The sequence below is a fragment of the Lepidothrix coronata genome, unplaced genomic scaffold, assembly GCF_001604755.1.
Source record: "Lepidothrix coronata isolate B3197 unplaced genomic scaffold, Lepidothrix_coronata-1.0 Scaffold60, whole genome shotgun sequence".
NCBI classification, from domain to species: Eukaryota; Metazoa; Chordata; class Aves; order Passeriformes; family Pipridae; genus Lepidothrix; species Lepidothrix coronata.
Window position 1 is genome coordinate 3,304,576 of NW_016690240.1, and position 22,583 is coordinate 3,327,158.

At 41.4% G+C, this 22,583-nt stretch overlaps 1 protein-coding gene across 1 annotated transcript; it reads right to left on the reverse strand.

Annotated features, from left to right (window-relative positions):
* Positions 1-486: 486 nt before the first annotated feature.
* LAMP1 (lysosomal associated membrane protein 1) lies at positions 487-19,717 on the reverse strand. The gene is made up of 9 exons (XM_017817373.1): positions 19,586-19,717; positions 10,490-10,605; positions 9,254-9,467; positions 8,987-9,148; positions 5,034-5,251; positions 3,449-3,571; positions 2,451-2,520; positions 2,113-2,283; positions 487-1,496 (listed from the first exon to the last, which is right to left on the reverse strand). Exons 1-9 carry the CDS (start codon positions 19,620-19,622, stop codon positions 1,357-1,359), a joined length of 1,251 nt encoding a protein of 416 aa, XP_017672862.1. The 5' UTR covers positions 19,623-19,717; the 3' UTR covers positions 487-1,356.
* Between the last annotated feature and the right edge of the window lie 2,866 nt (positions 19,718-22,583).

The window sequence follows — 22,583 nt, forward strand, 5'->3', positions numbered from 1 at the left end:
CAAATCTTCGTTCGTGAATCCTAGCCATGTCATTTCCAGCCCATTACACTACACACAGCCCTCAGCAGATGTGTTTCCTACTTTGTGGAAAGAGCCTACCTTCCAAATGAAGCACAAAATGTCCTTTGCACGGTCCTTATACTGAGAACCTTACCAGCATTTTCAGGAAGCAATGCTGAGCAGGGTAGACCAGTAGGAGACTGACAAGTCTCAGCAAGTGGCAATGTAATAGAAGAGTTAACTTCTCCAGGCTTCACGTTACTGAAACACATCTTTACTTGTTTCCAAGCACAAAGTCCAAAACAAGGGACTGTTCTGAAAACACAGTTAAGGTTCACCTTCGTGCCACAAAGAAAAAACTTATACACTTGTTTAACATAACTCCACACTAAGGATTGTTTGAAGCTTCCCAAGCAGAGCCAAACCTTGACTTCAGCACTTAACAAATGGTCAAATGTTTTAAGAATGATCAGCAATACTAAGAAATACAGAAAAAAAAGTGTCTTTATTAGCATTGTTACAGGCAATGCATACATAAGAACTGATCCTTAAAGTGTACAACCCCCCAGCCAAGTTTAAAGCAAAAGAATCGGCAGATCGAGATCTATATTGTACACATGTGCAGTAACAGGATCTCTCTGAACCTTTCAACAGAATAGACTGAAATCACTTTACAAAAAAAGGTAAATAAAAATAACACCCATTTTAAAAAAGTACCAGCTCTTAACAAGCTGGCATAGCATCAAAAATATCAAACAGGGGAGTTGTCCAATCATAAAGAGTTCCTGTAAGGTTTGAGTATTGCGTCGTTCACACCCTGCATGTGCCAGGCATTGAGTTTAAAGCTTAGTAAAAAATACACACCTAAGAGACAAGGTGAAGTTCAGATTTTAAATTTCAATTTCGTCAGTTGTTACTAAATTTTTTTAAATGCATCATCAGTATAATTAACATCATTGATGGCAGCGGTGCAAAGAATGAACCTTTTCCCTTTGTTAAGAGTTCTGAAATTGAGTCAGTGTGAGTTAGCAACATCCCTCTCTGGAATCTTTAGCTGACATGATCTTATGCCAATTCCAAAAAAGCACCCTTAAAAACTTTTAGCTTGTTTCTAAGTGGGTAAATATTTAAACTAGTTAGCAAAATTAAACACCAGAATTTTCAGAAGTTATTTTTGTGCATAGTTAAATGCTGCAAGATGATTTCACATTTAATAAAGCAGACTTTAAAGAAGCAATTTGCAAGAAAAGATGTTACCTGACAATATCAATCTTAGCTCAGGGGAAATGTGTGGGGTTTTTCTTCCCCAGCCTCTTGCAATTGCTTTTCATCTACACTGGATTTTAGTGCAAGTCATTAAATTGTTTGATAACCAGCATGACTTCTCTTTCTGCCAATCAAGTAGGCAATCAACACAATCAGAACAAGACCAGCAAGGGCTGCACCAACTATTATAGGGATCAGCATGTTATTTTCATCCTGTTGACATTCTTCCACTGAAAAGAGAGGAAAAGATCCACGTTAGGTATTAGTGCACCAACAGATGGCTACATCCAGAACTTCAGGATTCTGCTCTCAGCACGTAGATAAAACTAGCTTAAGTGAACTGCTTGCCAACAATGAAAAGGAAGCCAGGTCCACTAACTATGATCATTCAGGATGAAGTCTTTCTAGTACTACCTGTATGCACAATATAGAGTTATACTAATTGTTTCCTCCTCAAAAGCTGTTGCTATTACACGCAAGCTTAGCCATCATAAATATCTGTGTTACTCTCCTAAAGCTGTTTTGCTTTAACCATAGTCACAAGGGACAGCTTTGCCCCTTTCATACAACTGTCTGCACACAGTTAGGAGGGAAAACTAGCACTCTTCCTTAACTCTTCTCTGGACCATCAGGAATAAATCTGAGTTATTTCAAAGGTTTTTACATACTTCTCACACTACCCTCAACTCAGACATCCTAATCATCCCCCACAGCATCTGTAGGGGCAGGCAGAGATTAAGCATAGCACCCACAAGCTGGCATTTGACTACAGAATATTATATTTATATCAAAGTGTACTTCACAAATCTCAGGTTTGGCAAGAGCTGCCCTATGTAAACCTCTTACCTGGCCCAAATTTGTCTCCATCAATCTTGAAAACCTGGATCTGAACATTAAATACATTGACAAGGGCTTCATCTGTGACCTGCAGATTCTCCTCTGAATTGCACTTGTAAGAGTTCCCTACTGTAGCTCTCAGCCCACTCACACTGTTGTTTGATGCTTCAAAGTTTGGATCTGTGTAAGAGAAAGTCTTATGTAAACCTGAAGAGCAGGAGCTGTAAACTCATAGAGCTAAATTTTGATACATTCATCCCCAACATTTCTAACACGTTATTTAATACAGGCTACCCTTAATATTTATAGAAGTAGTCACTGAACGCAGACTTCTTAACAGTCCTTACTTTTTGCTTCGGAAGGCAGAGTCGTGCTTACATTCACACCTTGCAGGAAGAATTTTTCAGCACTTGCATTCTTTAAAAAAACAAACAAAAAAACACAAAAAACCAAAAGTTGTGATTTAAGGTAATGATATACAACATACACTGTTAACATTCAGGTTTGATTCTGCATGCATTTCGAGAAAGGTTTTCAAAGGGTAATCCAGAACTGGGATTAGCATCCAAAGAAGAGTTTATTAATTGTACTGTAGGAGAGAAAAGCTACAGGAAATAATGCACCTTAGGAAAGATTACGCCAGGGGAAGGGAGGGGGAGGCAGAGGAAGGGGGACTTGTTAGCCCTCAAACTGTTGATTTGAATTCCACACTGCAGGCATAGTTCTACCCATGCCTTAACCAGCCTACTGCAGTGATCTCAGTACCCCAGAGCTGTGGACAGTCATTCGAAGCAACACATCAAGGTGATCACATTTGATCAATCCCATCAGCATTAAAAGGAGCATGAAGCTCTCTGACAAATACAGTGGATTCAGTCCTCAAGGATACACAGATCCAATACAGCGCTGGGGCAGAGCTGTGGGAAACAGGATTCCTAATCATCATAGGAGACCAGAAGCACATAGCCCTTCAGCTGTACACAGAATATTGGTGAGGACTTAAATCCAGTTCCAGACTTGTACAATTAGATGAGTTATCTACTTGTCACAGGCTGTTCCCAGTTTGGGCAAGAAGCCTTAGCAGGCAATACAATCTTAAAAAGAAATTCCCATTCCAAACAAACTACTTTTCTGTGTATGCATGTGCATACATACACGAACATATTCTTTTCTCACAAAACTTGCCAAGTATAAAAACCCATTAAATTCTAGTATTACAACCAAAGGAATTAGTTATTCCCCTTCCTGTAGTTGCATCTTTTTTCCTCTTGTACTTGCCCCAGTTAGTTTTCCAACATGAAAGGTCCTGCAGACCCTGTTACATGCTTTGTGCAGAAATTCTTACCAGTGCAAACTGGAAGATAACCCTTGTTTTCTCAAAAGTCAAATTCAACAAGGCAGATGTACTGTTGCATCTCCCAGAAACACTTGTATTATGTGGTATGAAATTCAGCAAATCCAGACCCATCTGTGAGAGAAGAGGATCAGTTATGACATTTGAAGAGACTAACACATCACCTTACACTCAGTCGATGTGTAGCTGGCTCGTATCACATGCTCACAGTGTTGTGCTCGCCAGTACCCTACAGACACCTGTGCAGGTTACAGGCTGGTGAGAGCTGCACCCAGTTACCAGGCTGACACAGAGAACTCAGGGCAACTCTGCATGTCTAACAAAGCCTTCTGCAGCTCTGACTGGCTGCAGCCAATAACCTGCTGCTTTCTCCATAGTACACTGCTTTGGTCCTTGCAGCATAAGGAAAAACCTCAAGAGCCACCACACTACACAAGGGTCAAGACACTATAAAATACTGCTTTGACATAACGTAGAAGCAATTAAAGGAACCACCTCTAAGCACAACCATCTTGCATGTCACTTCAGTTCAAAATGCTTTAGCTTTGTCCATGGTGCATGATTTTATACCGTCTTGCATCTTCAAAGGGCAGTGAGTTAAGCATAGTTCCAAACAATTAAATAGAAACCTTTCAGTAGCTCTTACTTGGATCCTCATGTGACTTTGGAAAACCTATTTGCCACCTCCTCAATGGTCATTACACTAGAAATCAGCTGTTCCAGCAGAGCCAGAATGCCATGCTCACGGAATTTCACACAATTAAGGTGGCTAAAACACAGCTACCATCATAACCAGCCACTGCATAGCCACACACTAGCTATCAGTGCTCATGATTTTACCTCTCAGTCATCAAAATCATAAATAAATATAATAGTTTTCTTTGCAACACCACTGTTTCCTATTGAGGGTCTTCAGCAGTCCCTTTGGGACTTTGAGTTTGTCCATGGGGCTGGCAAGCTGGGCTCTGCATCAAAAGTTGAGGAAAAGAACCTGTGCCAGGGCTAGATCTTAAATAACCCATGTATTTTTAAATATTTTTTTGGCTATTAAAATCAGCCGTTAAGTAGCTTTTAAGCATTAAAGTCAAACCCAAACCTCTTCAGTGCTGGTTGGAAGGTAACTAAGTCACAAGCCTGTTCAGTTTTACAGTAGTAATTTTCCTTTCTAATAATAGTCATTCCCTGTTTTCATGCAGATCCCTCTGGCCGAATTTGTGTATTTTATTTAACTGTTTAAAAATCTTGTTTAGACAGCAACTTTGATAACAGGATTCCCCCTACTCTTGATAACTTTTACTGCTTCTGTGAAATGGCCACATACACTTCTGGATTCAATAGACAAGTTTAATACTGCTCTTAGTGAATGAAAAATCCTTAACCACTTTTAGTAGAACTGTTTGAAATGTCACTAGCCTAGACCAAGTTAAAGCAACTCAAATAGAGGATAATGATAGATGAACACCACAAAGACCTGGGTTTTAAAAAAAAAAAAAAAGGTTAGCTTATAATAATTTACCAAGTCTTCCCCAAAAGAAGGAATCTGAAGCCTTTGAAGAAACAAAAAACCAAAATGTACCTTTTCATCTTTTTTTGGATAGGTGATATTAAGCTGTAAGCCCATGTAGGCAAGTACACAGGTTCCATTTGGACCAGTCACATTGTATTTCCCAACTGCAGGGTTTGGGGGAGATGATGTTGGTGCTGGGCTAGTCATTGGAACCTGGCTAGTAGTCTGTTTAGGAGTTGTGGACACTACAGTAGTAGTAGAGACCATATCTTCAGCACATTCCGTCTCTGCAGAGAAAGGAAAACAGATATTATTAAACAAAATGAAGCTGTGGGATGATCTACCTTTTTAATCCTCAAGGGAAAGGAAGACAATTCCAAGTAGCTTTTCCTAACCGAAGACAACAGAAAGCTCAGAAACACAATGGTAAAGCATTACCTAAACACCTGCTGCAAAGTTTGAGACACTTTTAAAGCCTGGGATGTGAAAAAGACACCTCTGCTGTTAATTTACTGAAGTTCATGTCCTTTCATTCATATCCATCATTTCACATTGCTGTCAAATCCGGGTAAATTAGACAGTGCTATGTTGACAGACCCAGCGTTCCTGCTGTGTGCTCACAGCAAGGCTGGCATGCCTACCCCTCACACACTTTGGGCACTCATGTGCTAAAAGTAGAGAACAGCTTTCCTGCCCACTGTTAAAAGTGGTCTCCCAGAAGATGTGCTCTTCTTCCCCTCCCTCTGTTACACTACCAGTTTGTGAGGACCCTGTATCATTATTTTGGCAATAGCCACAGTAACCTTAAAATAATACTCTGGCTCTTCTGTCCTTAACAAGGGGATTCTAAGACACTGCTGCTGATGGCTATATCCTCTCACATCCATCCTCCCTTTAGTCCCACATGAGGAACCACCCTCCATGAGGGTAATAAGACTGAGTGAAGATGTGCAAGTTGGCCTTTTCATCCAGTTCAGCAGCAACTTCCAAGGGAACACTGACTGATTTATTTACTCAGAAACACCTGGCAGCAAGATCTTAACTTGATCTGGGAGCCAAGAAGGTTCCTGCATTGAACATCTAAGCCAAAACCAAAGGTCATAACAAAGACATTACTGTAGTAGAGACTTTCATGTCCCAAGCCAAGGTCATCTCCATGTGTCAGGGATAACAGCTTGCAACTTTATAAGGACAACAGCAGCTGCAACAGCAGCTCTGACTGACTCTGACTCAAAGGGCCTACTTCTAAAATTGAAGGCATACATATCTTGCAGGGATACCTAATAAATAGCCTCTGAACTTAAACAGCAACTTACCTTTTGATTATGGCTCAGAAAGAGAAACTCTAATCACACCTGAAGGTACACACACTCCAACATAGCATGCTTTCCTATTTCTACTCCATTTCTGGAAAGTCAAACAGCAGAGGCAAGATGGATGAATGGAGAAGTGACCCTGTGTTTTGTAGCTTGATACTGGTCTGATCCCAAAACACAGTAATTTCCTAAGAAACTAAAAAGCAGCTGTCTTGGAACTTCAGTATAGAATTTCCCTCTATCTGCAAGACCTCAACACACAGAACCTCATACTCAAGTTGGCAGAGATGGAAACTAAATCACACACAATCACATCAACCACATCAAGTGGAAGCTTAGCCTAGGTGAGTCTTGATATATTAGTTTGACTGAACTGATTTACAGCATAGCTTCTAGTAATCTTCAGATCTGTCCTGAAAAGTGAGACAAATTCTTATGTCTTTTCTTGACAGTTACAGGAAAGCAGCTGACAAAACTACTGACACAGATAAAATGAAAGCCTCCCTCTCAGAGCTGCAGATAATCACTACCATCAGCTCAATCACTAAATTCTAGGTATGCTGATGGAAGTCACCATTTCTAGTGATGCACGGATGCATTGAATAATGACTCTCTTCTTCCCTTCAATGAGCCTTGTCCAGATCACCAGCAGAAATATCCTTTAATTAAAGATTTGCAGAGAAAAAATGTTAAGAGAAAAATCCAGAACTAAAGTTTATCAATAACTAACTGCCAAAGGCACAAGGGAAGCCTCAAGCCTACAAGAGAGGAAAGAAGGAACAGATCAGGAAGGAACTAAGATTTTGGGGTCAAGAAGATTAAAAAAAAAGGATAAAGTGAGAATTCTTTACCCATCTGTACTAAAAAAAACACAAAACACCAAAACCAAGACAGGCTTGTTTCAACCAAAACCAAATGTGCACTAGGAATGGCAAAATCAGATCCAAGACTAATAAAAACTTAGGGAAGATGATAATTTAAAGAAAAAGCTGTGCATGGCAGTATGGATAACAGGAATGTGAAAACAACAACAAAACAACAAGAAAAACACACAAAACCTCCCCATTGAACTCAGACCAGTGTCTACCCCAAGATCATAGGAAATCACTTGTTTTTTATGAGGATCAATAGTTTCATCAAGACAGTGATACCACAGGATGAAAAAAAGCAACTTTGAGAATATGATCATGACAAATTAAAGCATTTATGTTTACTTAAAAAAAGAGAAGGAAGCATAGGAATAGAAAACAAAGCAAATGCTGACAAATTTGAGTTCCATAAGAAATACCCCCTAGAAATAATGCAATACTCAATTTTTTTAACCAGAGGACTATGTAAGAACGGGTAATAGGTGGTCTTAAAAAGAGCAGTATTACACAGTAGGGAGATTTTATTGAAGTGCCATGGTCTAGTAACCACAGTGGTAGTGGATCAAGGGTTGGACTTGATGATCTCGTGGGTCCTTTCCAACCAGGCTGATTCTATGATTCTAAGTTTTGCAGAAGTTAAAAAAACAGTTTTTCCCAGTATCATGTCTTATGTTCAATCCTGCTGATAAATAACCACTTCTCATGCTTATCCAGTATAAGAACTGGATCAAGATAACATAAGTAAAAAATCAGATAGTTCTGAAAACTGCAGTAACAGAAATCAGAGTTTGAGATTTTTTTAAAGGACGAATGCAGGTCTGCATCTTTACTGCAAACCAGTTCACTGAATGGAAAAGACTGATCAAGAGAATGATAAGCACTGAAATCTGAGCCAGTCATGTGAAGCAGCCATAAAAGGAGTCAATGCCAGTATTACCAGGCATCAGGCAAGGTATTTTTCACAGATATGGGACAAAGTAGAGATATTCCCATAGAAGGCACTTGTCCATTGTGTCCATTCCACGCTAGCACCGACTACCCAAGTTTTTAAGACTTGTTTCAACTTAACACGCACATAAATGGGATTAACAGCATAAGAAAAGTTCTACATTTCCCAGAGGAGAGGAAAACTTTTTTTGTGCTCCAAAAGCAAGGCAAAGACTTATCGCTCCTTAAGATAGCACGGGTGATCAGTTTACATGGTTCTTCATGTTTGAGGAGTGGTGCCACAAAAGCAAAGGACATGAACACACCATGACGAGTTTATCATTATAGCAGTAAAATTCCAAACTGCTTTTCAATACAAACAATCAGGACAAAAAAAATCACTTTGTGATTGTGCCTGAAAGAGAAAGAGCCTTACTGTTACAGCAAACATAAAACCTCCTGTAGGAAGATGTAGGTATCTGCTCCCTACAGACCAGTTCTCTACTGTCTGCCATTATATCACCAATTTTCCCCAGAGCACAGTTCAAATTACTTTGCTAGAGGCATAATGCTTGGAGCTTATCAGATACTTCTTAAACTAAGATCTTGGCCATGTGTCCAGTCAACCTACTGCAGCACGTGTTTACACCCATACTCATCAACAGCAGAAATGTTCCCCAGAACATGTACAATACCCCTGGGAAGACAATGCACTATCTTCTAGTCATGGATTCTGACGTTCCTACTGAGAAAACCTGAGGCAGGTCCATTCATTTCAAAAGATGCTGCCATCAGAGCTTCAGATCCACTTTGTATCCACCTAAATATGATTAGTCAGAATGTAAAAAGAAATCACCTATTATTGGAAATATTAGCTTGTCAAGTACATGTTCTATTACAAGATACCTACTGTTCACACTGAAAGTGCCATTTGTGAGATAGGCTTCCAAAGTGACATTGCTAAAAGTAACATTCACACTCTTCATATTGACCTGCTTGGAGTTGATGCATCTGTATTTTGTGCCCATATGTGCCTGAATAATGCTTTTATGTGACACAGTCTTCATGTCTCCTGTAGAAAGATTACATTGCATTAGTATGTAAGAGTATTTAAAGAAACAAGCCAGAATTAGATCTGGAAGAGTTATAGTATAACAACAGGAAGTTTTCATTTTACCTGTAGTTGAATTAGGGAATAAAGTTGCATCTGACAGATTGTAGTGGAAACGTAACTCTTCAACTTGGTACTTATCTGCAGATTCTGAGAAATTCAGGCTTAATGAATGTCCTGCTCCAAAATCCAATACCAGAACTGGATGAGATGCATTATCTTTACCACATGAGCTCTGTGAGTCTACTGTAGCATTTTGCGGAAGAAAGAAGTGTACAAACTATGAGGGAGAAAATAAAACACATGTAAGCTTTTCCTAACTGCTTTTTAAATATCCTATGAAACTGTTACAAACACAGAGCAGACATTAATACATGCTGTAAGATGTCTACTTATATACCAGTATACAGCAAGTAGCATGGTACTGGCACTCGGCTTTAAGAATGTAGCTCTCTGAAATTTGAGGACAGAACAGTACATACTCACAGCACTTCATAAGACTTTTTTTCCTCCCAAGATAGCAATATGAATTTGCAAGTACTTCTGTACTAGGTGAATAAAATCTGGCAAACTCCAGACACATGAAAAACGGGACACTTTAAGCTTTGCTTCTTGTAGTACAAAGGAGCAAGAACAAAAGCAAATGGTACACCCTACGTAGTCTGGATATAATACTTTGAGTTTATTACACACTGTGAAGTAATGTGGTCTCTGAAGACCAATACAATGTTTACTGGGAAGTTTTGAGCTTACTATTTACAGTAAGAAACAGACAAAAAAATGTTATGAAAGCAGTCACCCCGAGTGCAAACACATATACCAGTATCAGTAGGATTTCAGATCATCAGCACCACTGAAAAAGTGGATTATGCAATATATTGTAAGCACTGCACTAGTCTATAGATACACTGAAATTCAGAGACTTGCCAAGTGAGAAGCTCACAGATTTCATGTGAGTGTGACCAAGTTCACCAAAAGACCACTGGCGGTATTTCTGCCTTTACAGTTCCAATGAAAGCCATTTTAGTTATCAATACGACTGGTTTGGAATTTCAGTCACAAAAGTAATTTCACACATATATGGTTTGTGATGGTTTCAGGTGGCTTTAACTCTGTTGTTTAATTAGAAGAAGCATCAGTACAAAAGAAAAGCTGATGCAACATGACTGGGAGGGCAAAAATCTTTGCTGAAGCAGTTTTCCATGCATAAATAATTGTTGAAAGTTTAAATACTGTGGATGCGCAGAAATAACCACACATTTTTATAAACACTAGAGACAAGCAGTAAGATAGCCCCCTTACCTCTTTTTGCCCATGGTTTTTGTACTCCACTGAGAAGGCTACTGTCAAATCAGCAATTATGCAGATCCTACCACTTGAATCTTTCACTTCAAATGAAGAAGAAGCCTGTAAAAAGCCTGTTAAGAATGACAAGTAGTTAACTTGGTATCACATAAATTTTTATTTTTGACCCCAAGGAGACAAATATGTACAACTGTAAATTTTGGGAGTACCTCAACATCAGCTGAATTTGGAAACTTGAGCATTAGTGGTCTCTGTATTAGCTTCAACATCACTAACACGCAGAGGACAAATCGAACAACTCATTTATAAAAAGACAAAGCCACCCAAACTGTTGGCATGCTGGGTCCTCAGAGGGTAAGAAAAACATGCGACAAACACCAGTCATACTGTTCAAGGCAGCTACTCAGAGTTCACCCTACACAGCAACTATTTTACAATCTTCAGCCAGACCTGACTTAGTGTATTTGATCCTGCGTGCCTACAATACTCGTCCTTCCCCCCACAACACACCATGCACCCTTCACTCCCGCTGTATCAGGACACTCAGCTGTACATGCACTGAATGCAGCATTTAGAAAGCTTGGACTGACTGCAGATGTTTTGAAGGCATTGCCAGAAATAGCATGATAGAGCATGCTACCCTTGCCAGGAGAACGACTTTTTACTGTCATCACGCTCTCTGCCCTTGAGAAGAGGAAGGGACCAAGACCTTGACACAGACTGAGGTTACATTTTCGTGGCTAGTTTAAGCTAAACTCAGACGGAGCTGCTGGGAAAAGCAGAGAAAAGCCATCCCCCACTTGCTTCCCTCCAGCCCCAACACTCAGAGCACACTGAGTACAACTGACCACACTAGTACCGACTTAACAGGGTAAGAACACAGCAAAGAGGAGCACAGGGTCACCCTTTCTGACTGCAGCATGGACTTGGACCACAAAGAAACTTCACCTATGGGATGTGTTGTGGAGGCTGGATACAGCTGGAAAGCTGGTTATCTTGTACTTGATTGTGGCAAAGGATAACTGACAGTGCTCCTGTACCTGAAATCATACCACGGTGCTTCCAGGTCTTTAGGGTAGAGCCTTCTATTTTTCCGATTCTCAATTTGTCACCACACAGCCCCCCCACCCAAAGTGAACTTCACTGCAAAAAGCCTGCACCATTTGCATGGTAGGGCTTTATCAGTCTGCATTTGCAACAACTTTAGTCTTGCAGAAAACCTGATAAAAACCAGCTGCAAAACATAAACCGCTACTGCAAGCAAATAAGCAAATAAGCTTTAACAAGTCAAACATCTATTCAAGGAGCTAATCCATTCAACTGTTGATAATAGCAAAAAGATCCAGATGAGGGATTATCCATTAGCTAGCTTCCCTCTCCAAGAAACTAAAAAAAAAAAAATAAAAAATCCTAATTTTAAAACTTTTCACTGCAAAACTATGGTGTGTACAATTGTGTTAAGACAATTATTAGGAAAAGTTGGACTTTTGCAGCTGGACTTTGGTAGAAGGCACATCAGTTGCAGGAAAACATTGGAAACTATTTCTCTGGCACCCATCAAGCATTTCCCTTGTTGCCTTCCCCTTAGCAACAACACATCCTCCCCCAGCACCAATCAGGGCAAAACTTAAGCTGGAATTCATACACTTTACCCAGTTGTTTGAAAAGTCTAGACTTGAAATCAGAGATAGACAGAAGAAAGAAAATGCTTACAAATAGTGTACAAAACTTATTTCAAAGAAAAACTGTCCTACCTTTGCCTTTATGTCCAGCTTAAAACGTTCATTAAGGAACATATATTCATTATTTATTGCAATTCACAGCAGTACTAAAAAGAGTTGATGCTCTTCCACATGGAAGTTTCAATTTGCAAAGTTTCCTTCAATTTGAATTTACATCTGGAACTTGTTTACATTTTACTCAAGCACGTGCTTTCTCAGGAACAAGATGCTTACACTTTCTTGAAGATTCCTAGCATAGCGTAGAAAACAGTGTAGAGGCAGGGAATAAGAGTCCATTGCTCCTTGAACTAACACTATCACTGGAAAATGTGCTAGCATGAAAACCTTCAGTGTGCATGCCAACTCTCTTGTTTGATAGCTATTAAAAATCTTGACAATTTTAGAGCTAAAATTAATCAAGTAACAGGCAGTAAAAGAACAAAAGATAAAAAAGTTCTTAAAAGAAATGCAGAGTAAAGAAAATACTAAAAAACAATTAAGAAAAATGTTGCTGACATAAAGGAAAATGTGACAGACCTGCCCATTACAGATGATTCAGAGAACAACAAAAGACAATGCAGAGGTACCAGAAAGCGCTAAATTGAAGACAAGTTCTGGTAATGAAGAGCTGACAAATTACCCTCAGCAAGTTCAAGTAACAAATAAGGGGCATGAACAAACAGTAAAAAACACCACCTGCACAACTATTAGATTTTTGCAAGATTAAGTTCACACCATTATATGAATCCTGATTTAATTAGTGTGGAATAAATGCTTTAAAACCTCACTCCTTCTTCAGAAATGTTCAGCAACTGATGGATTTGCAGTGTCAGTGATGAGACAGACACATCCAGCACGAGACACTGAGCTGTCCTCAAAGTGGCAAGAGAGCTGTTTCACTGCAAGGCAACAGGCAGCAGGGTGGTGATCAGAGAGCACTGTGCTGCAGCATCACCTGCTCACAAAGTCTTGGAGGAACGCAGATGAAACCAAGTGAAACATAAGGGACCACAAACAGTAAGAGCCTACAGTCAAAATGTCAAGAATACAGAAAAGCAAACCTATCCTGAATCAATTTATCCTGGGAATATTTCTAATTAAGTTACATAACATATTGCTCAGTTCAATCAGGGCTTATCTACAAGTTGAGAATATTGTTTGTACATCTCATAACAATATCATTCTTTGCTATTTAACACAAAAATGGATACAACTTCCAGACTCTTAGCTTCAGACTTTAAAAGCTCCTCTTAATAAACTGCAGTGCCTTATTTGACAACTATCTGTGCAGTACTGAAGAGCTCTTTGACTTTTCCATAGCAAAAAGTAAGTTTTGTGAGGTGCATTATTCACTTGGCTGAAAACACTACATTATGGATATCTAGTACAGGAATCATCAAAAGTGTAGTAACATAAAAGATGTTTCATTTAGTTCAGATGCTTCCTTTGTATTCCACTAGGTCCCAAGAAAAGGTTGCTTATATATTTATTCTAGCTGCACATTTTCAACTAAAAATCATAAGACAATCTCTCTGTTTATAGCTCATTTCTGCAATTACAGTCTCATGCAAGAAAATATTGAAGATAAAACTGCTAAAGCAACACACGTTACTTGAATTAAATCCAGCCTCTTCCCTTATCTAACATATCTAACTCAAAAAAATAGTTTATTTATTTTACCTCAGACTGTTAATAAGTCAAACAAAACAAATACTTCCTTGATTGTATAAGAATTTATCTTAAAGAAATCTACTTCATAAAGTTGTTTGTTTTAAACTGAAAACTACAAAGCTAACAAAACAATCTAGCACATCTAAATATAAGCCCTTTTGAATATGGCTCTTAGAATGGCTGGATTCCTCACCTCTTGACCACATAAAGACACTTTCAGGTTTCAACCTTCTTATAACTGAAATCCTGATAGTCAAGCACAGCTGCCCTTGGGTTACTCTCCCATATAATGGAAACCTACTAAGGGAGAGAGATGTCCTGTGCTCTAAGAAATATTACTGGCAATTGTTTACACTGTCTGCTTGCAAAGAGGACCTCAGTTACTATAGTTAATGATTTACTTTGTGTCCAGTTTTTATTAGAAACATGGAACATTGACAATAAGGATCCAAAACACAAAAGCTTCTTCTGTATAATCTGGAGTTTATTACCACAGTCATTCTTTTCTGCATAAGTAAAAACCTCTTCACCATTTTTCTTTCTCCCTCTTGGAATGAAGGACAGCAAGCCATCCACATCCACCTGGTCACATATTCCACATGATCAGTAGTTTAAGCCATACAGATACCCAGTGGATGGGACTGTTTGCACTAGGGAGGTAAACCAGGGCTGCAGCAGGCCCAGTGTACCCCTCCCCAGAAGTGTTGTGACCGGGGTGCAGAGCACCACACCCACAGCCCGGTCAGACAAAGACACCCTGTAATTGCCCTGCAGCAGCTCCCCAGGTAGAGGGTGATTGCTGACAGATGCCAGCCCTGCACAATCTGCTCTACCTGAGCTACAGCACTGGTTGCCCTGCACCTTTGCCCAGGTGTTCTGATGGCACACACAGCTATGCCACTATCTATGGGGCATTAATCCAAGGAGATAAGAAATGCTGGTTCTTATCTAAAGAAGGTTTATTTTCTATTGTACATGTGAAACAAAGTGGCCAGTAGTTTACTCATTCTGATGGTTTGGAATGATTCTGTCACCTCAGCGCCATTTTGTGAACAAAGTGGTAACCTTAGTCAACACTTTAGACTCCTAAATCTATGCCAGAGAAGAGAATGGAAAAATCCCCGAGGAGTTATGCTCTCCTCTAATGACCTATCTTCTAACGTAAGCACCACTCCCAGAGGGACAACTGGTCCAAGTCCTTTATCAGAAGACTGACTTGAGATCGCTTCCTTAGGATTCAGAACCTTGGGATAGTACAGAAAGAAAAAGAACTTAAAAATAACATATTTTTGGAAAGATCACACTATTTCCTAACCCAAATATTTCAGGAACAAAAGAAAGCAGTAAAATCCCTTGACAGACCTGATGTATGAAACACTTTGTGAGAGACAAGATGGTATCATAAAAGGAATTATATTTACTTGTCCACGTCTGATAGACACAGACAACTGAATGCTGGCTATCTGGACAAGGTTGGACTCACTTCAACTGCTGTTGGACACAGTTGAACACACACACAGGTGGGGAAAAGGGGAACAGAGCTTAATCCAAGGATGGATGAGAGTACTTAAGGAGAGAGGAGAACCCACTGCACTCGTGCAGGTGCAGTGCCTGATTATATCGAGTTCCTGATCCAGCCCCACAGTATATATATCCTTGCCAGTTAACAAATCCATGCAGTCTCAGATTATGGGTTTGATATTGCTGACTTCCATTAAGGCAGTAAACATTTTGTTTTTCAACTCAAGCTTGCAGGTGAATAACCTGTGTCTTTATAAACGAATTTACAAAAGTACAAAGGCATTACAAAGGAAAGGCTACCTAGCAGCTGTACACTTGCTATTTGACCTGAGAATTGCACAATTGCATCAAGTTTCGTCACATGAAGCTTCTCTATGGCTTTCTATCTAGAAGAAGGAAGTCTTTAGGATAGCTCTACAACAAATGATTACATGAGTGCACTGGTAGGTCTAAACTCCCTTGGTCAGCCCCTTTTCCTCATTCAGACAAGTCCATTCTGCACTTGTTCTGGTTAGTGCTGCTGTACCACACCACAGGACTAACACACATTCTTCAAGGCAGCTGGCAGCTACAAACAATGTTTTGAAAGAAGAAGCACTGTGTGACAATTTAAAGAGAAAGTCTCCCCAGAGGAAAGGATATTGGAAAAAACCATAATGAACTAACTGCCAGAGTAAAACTACTCTCCCAGTCCTCCAAAGCAGCAGATCTTAACTCTGTCAAGGAAAGTAACATACTGGTGTTCCCGTATTGCACAGAGTGAATTCTGCCTTGTTAAGAAATCAGAAACCACTGAAGTTTAATACAAGAAAACAAAATATACTAACTGTGAACTACTGTGCTCCAGCCTGAACACTGGAGAAGGCACAAGCCAGAGAAGCATCCACTGCACAGAGCTGAACCACATTTGAAACTCTGTACTCTAGTGCCAAGGTGTTCCTAAAACTCTCACACTTGGAATTACAGTAGAAATAGTACGGACAGTCATGTTGCTGTCAAGTGATAGAGAAGGTAAAGAAACTGTTCCCCTGAGACTCAAAGGGACACCAGTCTGTCTTGAAATCAGATGCACAAAATCCATGGAACTCTGATTTACCAAACCATAAGGTACATTTTAAATATATGATATAGAATTAAGATAATGCAAGGGAGTGCTCAAAGAGATGGTGTAACTATCAGCACTCACATAACCAAAAGTGTCTCCTGCCAAGCTAAAGAGAATAAATACCAAGAAATCCAAGATTTCTCAAGGAATTTCCAAATAATCATGTCTGACTTGAGAGCAAAGACAAACTTGTAGTTAAACTGCAACAAGCAAAGGCGAGGTGTGCCTCCTTCGTGCTAGAAATAAGTTATTATCTTTAAGACCTAGAAAGGCTTAGAGATAACAGCAGTTAATGTCTCAATAGAACATTAATTTTTTGAGTCAGATTCCTCGGTACCTAGAGGCATTTCTTCAGTTTATGGTCTGCTACTGATTAGAAAACATCCTAATCACTACAGAACAATCTAGAAGTAGATTACACCAAAACTGAAACTCCTCAGTGAGCCTAAACAGAAACCTAGGGAACATATCCCAGAAGTGTCACGTCAGGGAGCCTGCAGAGTTCTCACACAGCAAGTTAGAAGTAACTTCACTAGTGAGAAAAGCTGCTGAAGTCAAAGGTAAGTAACCTGTCACATGATGACTAGCACACAAATTCAGATCCTTAGAGACTATGTCAACACACTTCAAGCAGCTCTCAAGCAAACACTATGTTAAGGGCAGCATTTGGTAAAAACAATCTTTCAAAAGTTGTTCAACATAAAAGCAGTTACATTTCATTAAAATTGAGTTTTACTCGATCTCAGTTCCATACAGCTACTGATGCCAAAACTGAGAAGAACAATTCAGCACCAAATTACTCATGGGCTGGAATACATTATCAAGTTCCTCTCAACTATCCCATCATTGGTAGCAAGGTTTGAAATTCCCCTTTGGACTAGAGTTGTGCAATAGAAACACATGAATTATGTGTCAATAACTCTGAAATGGCATCATGCTACTTTGACAACCTAATTTTTCCTTCCTCAAATCTCAAGCACTTCGTTATTTACTCACTAACACTGAATCCATGTTTGACTCTAACCTTGGATCTTCAGAAATGTTTTCTCTGACACGTCTGTGGCTCAGTAAGGAAAAAAAAATCTGTGGGTGCTCTAGAACTCGGAGAGCACGAGCAGCTCTGCTGGGTTTGGCACACAACCCAACTGACTCATCGTGCTCAACTACAGACAAGCACCATTTTACTTCATATTTCAAAAAGTAGCAGCCAAGCTTGAGGGGCACTTGTTTTCCCACAGCCCCTCTTCCCTGCATTTACCGCTATACTACCTAAACTTTTTTTTAATTCCATATGCATGCTTGATGAGGGAATTAATCACAAAATATTTAATTAAATGACACATTAAATATTCAGCTTAGTGCTTGCTGCTCAATGGGAATGGAAAACTGAAACAATAAGTGAGGTGCGGTGAAGTATTCAAGAGGAAAAAATTTCTTTTGTCCCAAAGTCAAGGCATCACCAAACAAGCTTTCACATTTGACTCACTCATACTAATCCTTCAGCCTCCTGTGACCATTACCTTACCTTAATCAGTGTTCACTCAGATGACTAAAAGGCTGCAAATGAGCTAAAAATATGTGAAGACTTCAGCTCATATATTTTCATTATCTTGTATTCTTCTCCCCTCACCTACAACCCAAGCCCCACAGTCTGGCAGAAGATGTTGGAGGCTTGCTGTATTCCAGGAACGGGGTCTCTATTTGAGAGACCACAAAATTTTCCCCCAAGACTGCAGGATAAAGTTATGCAGAAACACCATCCAGCTACTAAGCTACTAGACACTGGTACAAAGTCCCAGCTATCAGTAAATACTCTGGGGTAAAATAAACCAGTCTGTTGCCTCAGATGCCAACACATTTTACATGCCAGAAAGTGACAAACATAATGCATCGAATGATGTTTGTAAGTGGTGATTAAGCAGGGGAAGGCTACTACAGTCACAGAAAATATTACTTGTGGTACCACTTAAAAACCACACAGGCTGACTATAAGGCAAATCTTCATTGAAGCTGTAATTATATTAAACAAACCACACAAACAACTTCCACCATAACACCAGTTCAACACGTCAGTTGCCAGCCCTAAAAAGCAAGTCAAGGAGCACTGTAAGTCACTACGCTCGCTAGACTGGCTCACAAGGGCTGGATATTTGAACTGCTCAGTGCCCTTTGCAAGTGGCATCTTCTGGGCTCAGTGAAACTGAAGTACTGTCAACAGCGATAAAGATATTTACTACCAAAGAGACATCAGAAGAGACTCAAAGACTGTCATATCTCAAAAACCACGGCAGATAACCATTCTCAACTGCTGCTTTACTCGGGAAATATTTTTGCCAGCTGCTGAAGAAGTTTCCTTTGCTGCCAAAGCCACATCTCAGAAACCTGAGAGCGTTGTGTGATGTGGCTTTCACGACAAGAAACCAAGAGCAAGGTAGTTATCAGTAAACAAGCAAGACACACTTCCTCCTAAAACAGCCTGACTCCCTTAACAAGCCTCCTCATCAAGGCACTGAAATCTCTCTATTCCAGACATGTTTCATATTTTACTCAAGATACGGCAGGATGGACACCATTAAGAAAGGGAGCATTACCTGCCCTACAGAAAACTGCCACTTCCCAGCAATGACACCAGCAGCTCCCGCGTCCCCACGCCTCGTGAGAGCTGAAGGCGTGTTTCCAGGTTCTTCCCGGAGCGCTGTCCCCAGATCCAACGCAGGTGCTCAGACCAGCGTTGCCGAGCACCGTGCGGTTCAGCCCCGCCAAGCACAGCCCCCGCCTCCGCCTCTCGTTCCGTATTTACCGTTCCCCCCGTACCTCGGGCCCTCACACGGGCCCGGCGGGGGCAGGATGACCCCCCAGCAGGGTGCTGCGCCAGTGACCCCCCCGAAGGCCCAGGAGCCCCTGGTCAATCACCGTCCGGGAATGCCCGCAGCAGGCGGGAGTGAAGCATCTCCAGCCACAGCTGCGCGGCTGCCGCGTCCACCGCCGCCGCCCTGGGGCCGTCCCAGGCCGCGGCGCCCCCCCTGCCCACCCCTCGCCCGGCGCACTGGCCGCCCGCGCCCCCTACTTCCTTACCGAGCAGGGCAGCCGCCGCCAGCAGCCCCCGCGCCATGTCGGGGCCGGGTGCGGGCGGGAGTAGCGGGAGCGGGAGCGGGGCCGGGCCGCGGGCAGACACGGGCAGGGGGCGGCGGCGGCTCCGCGCTCGGGGCGCTCTGGCGACGGCCCCGACCTGTCATGTGACCGCTGACGTCACTGCACCGCCCGCCCATCACGTGACCCCGCGCGGGGGTGGGATGGGGTGGATCTCGCGAGAGCAGGAGGCGGGGATAGGGAGGGTAGGGATTGGGATATAGGGTGGGATAGAGAGACAGGGATAGGGATGGGGGTGCAGAGATAGGGATAGGGGCAGGGCAGGGCGGAAGCAGGGAAAGGGTAGGGATAGGGGCAGGAGAAGGGAAGGGGAAGGGGCAGAGCAGGGCCAGGGCCCGGCACACGCTCCGTGCCTGTGCCCACGGGCACTCAGCACACAGTGCTGCGGCTCAGCCCAGGGCCCCTCTGGCCACCAGCCCCAACCCGCGGGCCCAGGGCTTCTGAGGGCCCTGTGTCATCGTGGGCTGAAGGACAGTCACGGCTTGGCCCCGGGCACTGCTGCCCTGGCACAGCCCCCTGCCCACCCCTCCCATGCGGCACAAGGGTCTGGGTGCTTCCTGTGCACTGCTGTGCATCCCAGCCCTGTGACTTGTGTTGGATCAAAGCTGCCAGCAACATCAGGGCACAGGCCAGCCCTACCAGCACTAGGCATTTAACTGGATTCCAGTGGGGAATGTTGCACAGTCACTCCTGTGTTAAAAGGGAAGGTGACAGAAGAGGGAGAGTAATGGCTTTGGTGAGCAAGTACAGAACACAGAATCACAGAATTGTTAGGGTTGGAAGGGATCTCTGGAGATCATCCAATCCAACCTGCCTGCCAAGGCAGGGTCACCTAGACCAGTAACACAGGAACATGTCAAAGTGGGTTTGGAATGTCTCCAGAGAGGGAGATTCCATGACCTCCCTGGGGAGCCTGTTCCCATGCTCTGCCACCCTCAACATAAAGAAGTTCTTCCTCATGTTGAAGTGAAACTTCTTGTGTTTTAGTTTATGGCCACTTTACAGTACTCACTTAAGTTCTGTATTGCCTCCAGAATATGTTTATTGTCACGGAATTTAAAGGCAGTTTAAGGTGAATACAGTCATTCTGCATAGAACTATTTCAGCCCCCACTGTATAAAAACATCGGAACGTGATGGTCTCTGAAGTGATGTATCTGTATATACCCATGTATAATCCACATGTGGTTCAAGAAAAAAGAGGGACTTGTGTTTGCATGGGTAAAAATTGCAATTTCACCTATTTTCAGATGATGTCTGATGTTTTTGAAGGAATCCCTTTTGTTTTTTAAAGAAAACTAAAGAAAAGCTGAAGTTAGATATAAACATTCTCAGATGTAATGGAGCATAGTAATGGAGATGGGAAACCCAGGCCATTTGATCACTTTGTAATTCAATGCTTTCTCTTATCTATGTTGTTACAGATATGCTTACTTTGTCTGAAACTTCAGAAGTATTTATTTTGCTACTGAAATCCTATTTCTATTAAATACTGGAAAGTGTGCCAATAGCAGGGTATTTTTGCTTTCTCAAAATGACTGCCACTGTCATCCCTCTCCTCATTACAGTGCACTCCAGATTGTCTCTGAAGCAGGATCAGTTCTGCTCCCAAGCTGACTCCATACATTTTTACTTAGAACTGATTTGAAATGCAATTTAGCTACTATCAGCTGCTTAAGTCCAGTTCAGCTACTGTGAACTTGATCTTTCCTTGATGTTTGTCTCAGTTCACTTGCACTTGCTGTTTCCCCAAAACATCCTAGATCAGTTTAGTTGCTGCCTAGGCTTGGGGATCTACCTTTCATTTTCAATGATATTGATATAAACAGGTATATGCTGCATTTTTATCTCTACATGTAATGTATTATTTCAGTTTGTTTGCAACACTTTATGCTTGCCACGCATTACCAAAAGCAGAAGTTAGTCAGTTTGAAAAAGGACATAACAAGTGGCTCTGGTCAAGTGTTTGAGTGAGTCAGCTGCAGAGGAGTTGAGGGTAATGGAGGTGGGATATGGGTTGTTCTCATTTTTCAATCACTGTTTTTGGAATCTCCGCTTGGAGTGGAGAAAGTGGCTGCAGAACACGAAGTCTGCCACAAGACAAAACAGAGAGGGAAGCCTGATGTCAGGTTTAAACTTGCTGTGCAGCAGTCTGGCTCTCTGCTGGAAAATCAGTAAGTGTCTATGAATGGAAGAGTGACAGATGCCTGGATTACTACCAAAAATTATGTTTCCATAAAGCAACAATATTGCAGCAAAGATTTGGTAAACAAAGAACATAAGGCTATTTGCAGAGAATGATGTTGACCTTCTGTGCTATGGATCATTAGCTCAGTAGGCCTTTTATAATGGTGTAGACTGCACAATAACAGCTTTCATGGTGTTTAGTAAAAGTATTGTTGTACTAAACAAGGGTAAGGGCGTTTGCTAGACTAATGGAACAAGTCTTACACAATCTTGCTGGACATTAGCCCTGCTACTCAGTAACTTGTATGACATCAATCAAAGATGATAGCGGGGTAAGACATAAACATAAACCTACAGTTTTGGTAAAAGCTGGTATATACACAGCCCAGAGATCCAAATTAGTGCCATCACTCAGGGAAATGAAATATAGTCCATATCTAGCCCCTATGGAGCTGCTAGCCAAGGAACATGCACACACATCCAGATACTAACCATGGTATGTTCTTGGCCTTTCTTCAGAGCCATGGCTGCAGAATGGCTGCTCATGGTAAACAAGCAGGAGATGTAGGAGCTGTTACTACAGTAAAAGCTGTCCAGCAAGGTCAAGGCAGAGTACAAGCATGGAAGACAATACAGGTTAGGAATTTTTACCAGGAAAGAATTTCCACAAAACATGACTCCATTTTTCCTGTAGCCTTTTGCTGCACATTACCTGACTTCACAGGGTTACATCCTTT